The following is a 9,674-nucleotide window of genomic DNA, read 5'->3' as shown; positions in this document are numbered from 1 at the left end:
GCTTACATGGAAATGTGAATAAAAGCAACATTTAACTTTTTCTATTGTTTTGGCCAATCTAGGCAAAGTCTTAAAATCTCAAGTTAAAAAAATAACATTTAGGGGATTTTTTGGGGGGATTTAACACAGTGGCGGGTCATTTTGACCCGAAGACAACAGGAGGGTTAAGCTGAATGTCTACTTTTGCCTTCAGATTGTCAGAAAATCACAATGAAATTGTTTTTAGAAACCAAGAAACTTCCACGTTACACATTTCGTGTGTTTTGAGAAGCAAAATATATGGAATCAAACTACAGATTAATAAATTTCAATAAAAATAGTTTTCACAGCCTTTACAGTTACTTACTACAAACTCTGAACTCAAGCATAAGTAGAAATTATCCTGAAACAGTTTGAAACAGTATTTTTTTTTAACTCCAGATATGCATTGGTTTGTCATTCTAGAATGTGGGTATGCACTCAATGTAAACAAAGCATTTGTATCTGCATACTTTGCTAAACAAATCTGAGCGTATTTACGTATGAATACATCTAAATTGTTCTAAACTGCTCTTCCATGAGCCTATTTTCAGTCACTTTGGCTGTTTCTATACATAAACAAACACACCTGGTAGGTGGCAGGCGTCCACAAATGTTTAAATAAGGAACAAATTAATTGTTTAAAAAAGTGTGCAAATTCCTTTGTTTTAATTGGTCTTGTTGACATTGCAGTGAGTGCTTTATAATTAAGGCAGAAAGTGTAATTTATAAGAGTGTAGTTGTGAGATTTATTGTTTATAAAAGCTGATAAGTCTTTAAATGGTAAACAGTGAAACAGAGAGAGGGTTAAACGTTAGGCTGAAAACAGGAATGTGTGGGAGCAAGTTGCAACTTCTGTTTCTGAACATCAGAAAGGCACAAAAAAACCAACTTCAAAGCTGTTGAATTATTCTGCAGTCATCCTCGGCACTAAATAAAACAATTTGATGTGCAGTTAATGAGGCCTTCCGGTTAATGTCATAGTTTAGTCTGTTTGCTGTGTTTCTGCATGGATTTTTGCTCAAWGAGGTGGACGGTTTGTTTTGGCACCGCTCTGTGGTTTCAGGGTATTCTTTCCTTTCTGCTTGTTTCTTAGAACGTGGGGCTACGAGGATTAGGATGAAGATAAGCGCAGAGGCTTTATTTGGGGTTGACTTTGGGGAGTTTATGTGAGTTTATGGAGCGTTTGGGCGTGGGCCAGAGGTTGGAGGAACGCTGAGGTCCTCCTCGCTCAGCCCTGAAGGCAAATGATGCGTGTCATTGTGGTAAATGGAGCGAGGAGAAGAGGCTGCAGACAGTTTTACTAAACTAAAACTTGCTGTAGACGGGCTTCTGTCCTCTGCTGTCTGTCCTCTGCTGTCTCACGCTGTAAAAACAAACCGTTCATTTAATGTAGCGTTTCACTTCTTTTACTTGGGTTAGAGTTATAACCACCTTTTTTTAGTAAAAGTAAGTCTTACCAAAATTAATTAGTTAAATTTTAACGTATTTTTCCACAAATAATGTCTCAGATTTTTAAATCTTCCCTATTTTTTTGTATTTTACTCCATTAATTCAGATAAATTCATACCAGTTATTTGCGTTTTTTTTAATTAAACTGTTTTTACATTGTAATAGTTAAATATTTGTTTATTTAGGATTTTATTAGGCATAAACTGCGCTTCCTGGGATCCATCAAATCACAAAAACACATTAAAACAAATGAATAAGATAATAATCCTTTATTAGTCTCACAGGTGGGAAATTTAGGTTGTCACGGCAGGAAGTGGACAGTACAGAAATCAGAGCAGCAGGTACAAAACAATAAAAAATAAGATAGAAAAATAAAACAGAACAACAGCATGGTGAAAAAGCACCATGTTACATCAAAATACAGTATATATAAACACACATCCATATATACACATATATATATATACATATACATGTCTTTACACTCAACCAAAGCAAAAACAGTCATTGTAAACAACCCAAAACACATTCAACCAACTTAAATAAATGAAGTGTTTGTGTTTTAGACAACGTATGTCCACTTATGACTATTTTACTCATTTCGACTATATCCAGCTGTTAGCATTACAGTTTTTATTGGTCCAAAAGAAGCTTCTAGTATATCTAAAAAAATTACATCTTCWGTGTTGGACAAACTTTTCATAAGTTGTCCAAAACACTATAGTGTGGCAGGGTGGGCCTGAATGAAATTAATCAAAATAGTAATGTTTGTCCTAATATCTAAGTAAACTGTGGACATTAGATAATTTTATGCTAATTTATTTATTTCTTTATTATTATTATTATTATTATTTGATAGGGACAGACACACAACAACATAGACAGACTGAATAAAACGGCAGTCCCATGCCTGTATCATGGTGCTTATAGTGTGAGCTTGGGATGCACAATATATCGGCATTCATGTTGGTATCTGCTGATATTGGTCATTGTTTAGAATATCGTATCTGTCCGATATGTAAAAGTGGGCAGATATTAACATCTGATATTGATTTCTCATTTTTATCTTTGTGTTTCTGTTTTGGGAGGGGAGATGGTTGGTTGAGCAACATCTTTTTGATCATGATAGTGATATTGACGCTGCACAGCCAGGAATAACTAAAGTGGGGAGCCATGTCAGAGGTCTGGTTGTTTATTTACAGTATCAAAAAAWGACACAAGTGTGTTTGTGTGTATATTATGATAAAATTTTTGTGTCTGTGTATTATCGATAAATATCGGTTATCGGCCATAACAGCAGTAATTATATTGGATATCGATATCGGCTGAAATTTTCATATCAGCCCTAGATGGATTTATTATTCCAAAAAAAGTGACAGAATCCAGATTACATGCACATTTTCACATTTAACAGATTGATCATTATTACCTCCWGGAATTCCTTCATTAATTCGGTTTCAGTTTGTTTCCACTTCCTTTCGTTTCTAACCTTCAGGATTCCTGACCTTGAAGGATTCAGACAGTTTGAAATTAGCAGGTTAATTTCTGAAACACTGGACAGGCTCCACACCTGGAGTGGTGGGCTGAGGGGAACAGGATGACGCTCACTTTGCTGTGAGTTGTCGTCGGCACTAAAAACAAACAGAAAAACACCCGGAGCACCCACGGTGACTGGTCTGCTCCTCACCTTTGTGTCCAGGGCGTGGTCCGCCGAGCACAGGTCCTGCCACCGAGGGGGGGATTTTCAGCCACGCACTCGCTGATAGCCCYTGATCCAGTCACCCTCACACACCCGTGGAGGCAAACACAACATGTGACAACCCCAAACAAACACACGCAAAACCATGACAACTGTTGCTTCACGCTCGTTTTCACGTTTCCTCACTTTCCTCTGTAATCTCTTCAGCGCCCGAGGAAGAACGGGCCTCGCCAACTTGTGCATCACTGACATTCTGATCATTCCACCTATTTTAACTCTTTCCAAGTGACCTCTTCCCTTGTTGCGAACAATCGGGTTAATCTGCGTCGGCTGCGTAGGCTGCGTCGCGCTGGCTGAACGCCGGCCCACTGTAACCGCCACACGGACGGCTGACTGGAATATTTGTCTCGTTAGTCAGAGGGCACCCTCGGGCTGACGTGGGGATGAATCATTTCTCTCATTACTTCTATTTCATTCACACAGAGATGGTTTAAAGATACAGCCTAATCCTTTTTATGGCAGGAAGCCTTGGCAGATTTTATTGTTGATGTTTCAGTTTGTCAWAGAAGACAAGCACGACTTGCGTAACTTTTTAATCTGTGTTTAAATATTCATCATTGGACCTTTTAAGCAACACTATTGAGATTAATCTGCTTCCTGTTGATCATTTTCCAACATTTTCTGGTTGTTAGCTGGGAAGATGACACTTTTGTTTTGGCATTTTTAGTTTGAACATTGTTTTTCTTCAGTTTTCAGCCCTTAAAAGGACACAAACCCCTCTTTTGTAATAGCGAAAAGCTTGGAGTTTAATTTCTGCAGGTTATGGCATGCAGAATATTTACAGCTGTGATCACTCAGTAACTGAAAACGATTCAGTSTAATGCATCAGGCGTTACCTGCTCAGAGAAAACAAATTCCCCTCCGGGTGACACCTGAGGAATAACCTAAGATTTATCTCACGTAATGGCAGGGCTTCCTCTAATAATTGTGTGTTTACCAGTAGATGAAACAGGAATTGGCTATAAATTTAGGAAAGGAAATCTGCCAATGAGTGATGGTGAAAGGTAACTACGCTCTCTTTTTAACTTTRAGGGGATTATGTTTCAGGAAAATAAACCAGGTCTTAAATTTTACAGCATGTGAGTGTTTATTTAAAGAAAAAACAGATCAAAATGTGACGTTAAGTTGTAATAAACTAAACCATCCTGTCATGACCTTCAGTCTGCTCCAGAGTTGTAAAGTAACTAAGTACAAATACTTTTACTGTATTTTTCAGCCAACTTTTTACTTCTACTTCTTACATTTTTTTTAAAAATCCAGAAGTATACTTTTATTTTATTTTTACTTGTTTTCATTCCAGCTTGTTCTTGTAAYAAATAAAAACTATCCATATAAACTGAGCCTCCTAGATAAGAGTGAATTTTACTGTGGTTGAATGAGAAGTATAAATATATAAAACTCTGATAGTGTATTAGTTTGTACACAAACAAATCATGTCACACTCCAGCAGGACATAATCATTCAAATAAAAGGACTGTACTTAAGAAGTATTTGTATTTCATGAATTATATTATTACATTTGTCCGCAGCCCTCAGATAGATTTTCATTTTGGGGAAAAGCTTTGTGCAGCCTTGATATATATATATATATATAAACTGAAACAGCTGGACTAGTGCATCCTAAATTTAACTTTTACTCAAGTATCACTTTGTGGTACTTTATACAACACTGCTGCTAACTGAGGCCTCGCACGGTCTGACCTTCAGGGTGAATTTCCTCACACCTCCACTCCTGGGAGAATTGATGTTTTGGATGTTTTCCACTTGTGAATATTTTTTTTTTCTCTCTGTGGAATTTTTTTTTTTTTTTTTTTTTTTTGGCTGCTCCCTTCTTGCGTCACCACTGCGTGTAAACTTGTACGTCAGATTCCTGGGAAAGTCCAGGAAGTTGTTCGTTATGTCCAGAAACATAAAACCTTTAAACTGAAAAAAATATTTACCTACTTTTTTTTAACCAAAACCCAGAGTGAATCATGCCCTTAGAGTGCCTGTGACATGCCTATCCTTCAAATACAAAAAGCCAATGAAAGCATTTTTATACTTAAGAAAATTGGCATAGTGCACATGATTTTACTCATTTTGTCTCATAACTGGCCTATTTCTTTTGAATTTGGCTCAGCCAACGTGAAACAGGAAGTGACATCAAAGGGGAACTCATTAATAAAATAAACTTGCTGGTCTCTGTTTATTAAAACTAAATATTTAAACTTTAACTCTTCTTTGTCTGTCTTTGATAGCGACTCAAAATAATCTAAAGAAACATCAGATTCTTCTCTACAGTCTGTATTGTTTAGCTTTTGCAACGACGTTCTGTTTACATGCAGACATTCCCCTTTGARATCACTTCCTGTTTCTTCACATGCCAATATCTCACCAACCGTTCATCTCAGCAACATGAAATTAGTTTTGCAATATGTTATAAATGTTATCTTTCCAAAAATGCATTCATGTTTATTAATAAAAATTTGACATCACAGGCYCTTTAAAGGCTGAAAGGAGTATTTTTTGTTTCTCTTGCTGCTGTGTTTCATCAATAATCACAATCCTCTGACCGACATAAACACACGTAGCTTTGTCTCAGTTCAGGGGTCAGCTGAGTGCTGTATTCTCTGTTGAAGTCACAAAGAAACAGGGAAATCTCGCTGCACTTGGTTCTGTTTTTTCCACAAGTTCTGCCAAGATTTTAAAGCCATACCTCAACAGCTAAAGCTGCACGGTCATAAAGCTGCAAGCCTCCAGTAAAACTGCTCGTTTTACCTTCTAATTGGGGCACTTTGACTGTAAAATCTGTAATTTGCATTGCATAAAATAACTTCGTCTCTCCTGTGTGTCTCCCCCCTCTGAACCTTCAGCTGATACGTCTTGGGAGTGATGCACTGGCTTCCCCTGGTTGCCATGGTGATTGCCTCGGCCCTGCCCTACCCTCACAACCCGGCGACCGCGCAGCCCGGCTCCGGCAGCCGCCGCGACCCGGCCGCTCGCCCCGCAGCTCCTCCTCCCGCGGACGACAGCCTCCGAGGAAATGCCTCGCGACCGGACGACGGCGCGGCTGACGCCCCGAGCCCGCACGACCTCCAGAACCATCGGGGTCCCGAAAGACCCTCCGTTTACCAAGAGACCTCCACAGCCAGAGTGGAGGATCAGATCGCCTCCTTCCAAACATTCAGCGTCTCAGACACGGACAGTTTGGATTCTTCACCTCTCAGGACCGAGGAGCTCCCAGAGGATAACGCTCTGCCGCAGGACTACGAAACCCACGGTTCCCGCAGCAGGAAGGTTTCTCCTGGTGTTTTGGACCTCACAGACTCTCCATTACAGATGTCCACAGTGGAGAACTACGATGTGGTTAGCCCCGCCACGCTGCTGAAGGGTCGGAGGGGACTGGAGCCCACTGCTCCTTCAGGACCGGTTCGGAACGTGCCACAAAGCAGGACGGGAACTAAAACGAGTCCAGGCTCGACCCTGGAGGCCGGACTGGGTCTCCGGGCCGAGCTCGATAGCCTTCTGGACGGAGACGACGTGTTTTTGAATGCGCACCCACGAGTCCTTTTCTCCTCCTCCCTGTCGCCCCCCGAACACCCACCCGTGCTGCTGATGCTGGAGAGCGGCCTGTCYGAGGACGGGGACGGGCGGGAGGATCTGGACAGGCACGCCGAGGGTCACGGCGACCGCGCCATCGACCGGAGCACGACTCCGAGTTGGGCGGACTACTCAGAGGCCGGCCGGCCCGTAAGAAGGGACAAGCGGTCGCACCTGATGGACAGGAGGAGGGGGGAAAAGGCCGTCTGCGAGTCGGAGAGCGAGTGGGTCACAGACAAGACCACCGCCACCGACTCCCACGGACAGGTCGTCTCCGTTCTACCGGAGATCCAGACGCAGACGGGACCCATCAAGCAGTACTTCTACGAGACCCGCTGCCGCCAGGACAAGCAGCCGAGCGGCTCCGACAGGAAGAAGGGCAAGGCGGAGCGAGCGCTGGGGACGGACGGAGCCAGGTGCTTCGGCGTGGACAACAAACAGTGGCACAGCGAGTGCAAGGCCAAGCAGTCGTACGTCCGAGCGCTCACCAAGGACGCAAACAACCGAATCGGGTGGAGGTGGATTCGCATCGATTCGTCCTGCGTGTGCGTGCTGCTGTCCAGGACGGCTCAGGGGAAGGAGGTCTTGCCGAGACGGAGTAGAGGCTGACGGGAGGAAGTGGGGTGGGAGAAGAGCAGCTCAGACATACGTTCTGTCTAATAATGGAAGTTATCCACTTTTTCCTCATCTCTCTGTTTTCTGCCCTCCTCAACGGGACTTAAAAAAAAACAACAAGACCTCAAAACTAGATCTTAGGGAAAATTGTTATATAGAGATTTGACATTAAGAAGTACTGTTTTTGTATGAATTATCTTTCATAATCTAAGTTATTTTGGTTAGTATATAAGCATGTCTTTGATATTAATATATTCCTTAACATGTGTGTATAATATGACACCAGTATACCTTTATGTATTTCAGTGTGTATTTATAGAAGACGTCTTCATGCAGTAGTAGGTCTCTCGGGTGTCTGATGATAACTCCAGCCTCTGGTTTCGCTCGTTGGTTGTAGAAGCAAACAGCGCCACCTACAGAGAGTTTATCGTACTGCTCCAAACTCTCACCGGATGAATGAATGTTGCAACACAAAAACACAAAAACAAACAAACAAAACGACAGCGTTTTCACACACCGATCTGTGTGGCTAAATGCAGTTTGTAAATTATGTGATCCCCAAAGATCTGCTGTTTTTCTTCACTTGGACCGCCGAATATAATAAAAGACCTTTGTATTCATTGTTCTGGGTGCAGTTTCATGCATGACGTGCAGAAGTGGAGAAAAGTATTTGCTGTTTTTTGAGATACATCTAGGGAAAGTTACAAAGTCTTACTAACATATTTGCTTTATTATCTTTGTTTTGTTGCCTTATAACACGTGTCAAACTAAATGCCCGTGACTCCTGTCTGGCCTTAAAGGGGAGGCACCCCTCCCAAAAACATATGTATTTTTTATTTATTGTTATTTTTTTACTTAATATGAAAATAGTTTGTCAATGGTAAACTTTAAATTTACAATTGAAAAAAAAAAAATAAACAAATGTAAAAGGTGAAAGATATTATTACTTTCCCCTGAGCTGAGCAGTTGGCTTTAAAGTGCCTCTCCTTCAAATACAAAAAGTCAAAGCATCTTTATACTTAAGAATATTGGCATAGTACACATGATTTTACCCATTTTTTCACATAACTGGCCTATTTTTCTTTTAAATTTGGCTCAGCTAAAGTGAAACAGGAAGTGACATCAAAGGGGAACTCTTTACTAAAATAAGCTTGCTAGTCTCTGTTTATTAAAACCAAATTATTTAAACTTTAACTCTTCGATAGTGACTCAAAATAATCTAAAGAAATATCAGATTCTTCTCTACACTCTGTTTACCTGCTGACATTCCCTTTGACATCACTTCCTGTTACTTCACATGCAAATATCTCAACAACCGTTCATCTGAGCGACGTGAAATTTGTTTTGCAATATTTTATCAACGTTGTCTTTCCAAAAATGCATTCATGTTTATTACAAAAATTTGCTGTCACAGACACTTTAAGTAACTGACCAATTTAGTAGAATACCACAGAATTAATGTCTCAAAATAAGCTGCTTTAAAGCCAGCATTGACCATAAACATCATCTCCCATAATTCATGACAATCATCCAATGGAATTCCTTGTTGGAAAGTGGGAGAGTTCAGAATTCAAGATGGCAGCTCCTCACTACAACTAGTAGTATTTAGTAGAAGTATTTCTGTATTATTTATTTCACATTTAGTCAGTTGTACATGTAGTACTTTTCATAGTTTATAAGAAGACGAGTTAAAACTCTGTTCAGTCCAAGTTAAACGTGAAATGCTAATTACAACAGGCCCTTCGAGGGCCACCATAACGCTCATGTGGCTGTCAGTGAAAATGTCTTTGACACCCGTGCCTTAGAACATCAAAATTAAGATATTTACCCAGTAAAACAAAAAGTGTAAACTCCAGGCTTTAAGGCAACAAGATTATCTGATATTAAACCTTAAAAAGATTTTTGCGATGTATCAATACGAATTCTAAAAAGAGAAGAAAAAAAAAAAACAAGATGATCATTGAATCCACCTGGATTGCTTTATTTTTTTTTCTTTTACATCACTATTTTCATCATCAATAATCTGTATTTTCCAGATGATATTTTCAGTTTGTATTACTATCACTTGAATCATGGAAATCCGTTTAAATCGTTGCACGATTTTGTTCTCAAAATGTACACATACAGGAGCATATTTGAATGACTGAAGTTTTGTATTTTGATTTTTTTTTTTACTTTTTAAAACTAGTTCAAATGAAGTCGAGAATGAACCGAACGTGTACATACATTTATCCAATACGTAGCTGAAGAA

At 40.0% G+C, this 9,674-nt stretch overlaps 1 protein-coding gene across 1 annotated transcript in view; it reads left to right on the top strand.

Moving 5' to 3' along the window:
• Positions 1-8,045, top strand: part of ntf4 (neurotrophin 4) — a 13,252-nt gene extending 5,207 nt beyond the window's left edge. Inside the window, exon 2 of the mRNA XM_014018778.1 lies at positions 6,082-8,045. Coding sequence (XP_013874232.1) covers positions 6,101-7,417 — 1,317 coding nt within the window. The 5' untranslated portion in view covers positions 6,082-6,100 and the 3' untranslated portion in view covers positions 7,418-8,045. The remainder of the gene's footprint in view (positions 1-6,081) is intronic.
• Positions 8,046-9,674: the final 1,629 nt, after the last annotated feature.

Source organism: Austrofundulus limnaeus, unplaced genomic scaffold (genome assembly GCF_001266775.1).
Source record: "Austrofundulus limnaeus strain Quisiro unplaced genomic scaffold, Austrofundulus_limnaeus-1.0 Scaffold201, whole genome shotgun sequence".
Classification (NCBI taxonomy): domain Eukaryota; kingdom Metazoa; phylum Chordata; class Actinopteri; order Cyprinodontiformes; family Rivulidae; genus Austrofundulus; species Austrofundulus limnaeus.
This window is presented reverse-complemented; position numbering and strand designations above follow the sequence as displayed.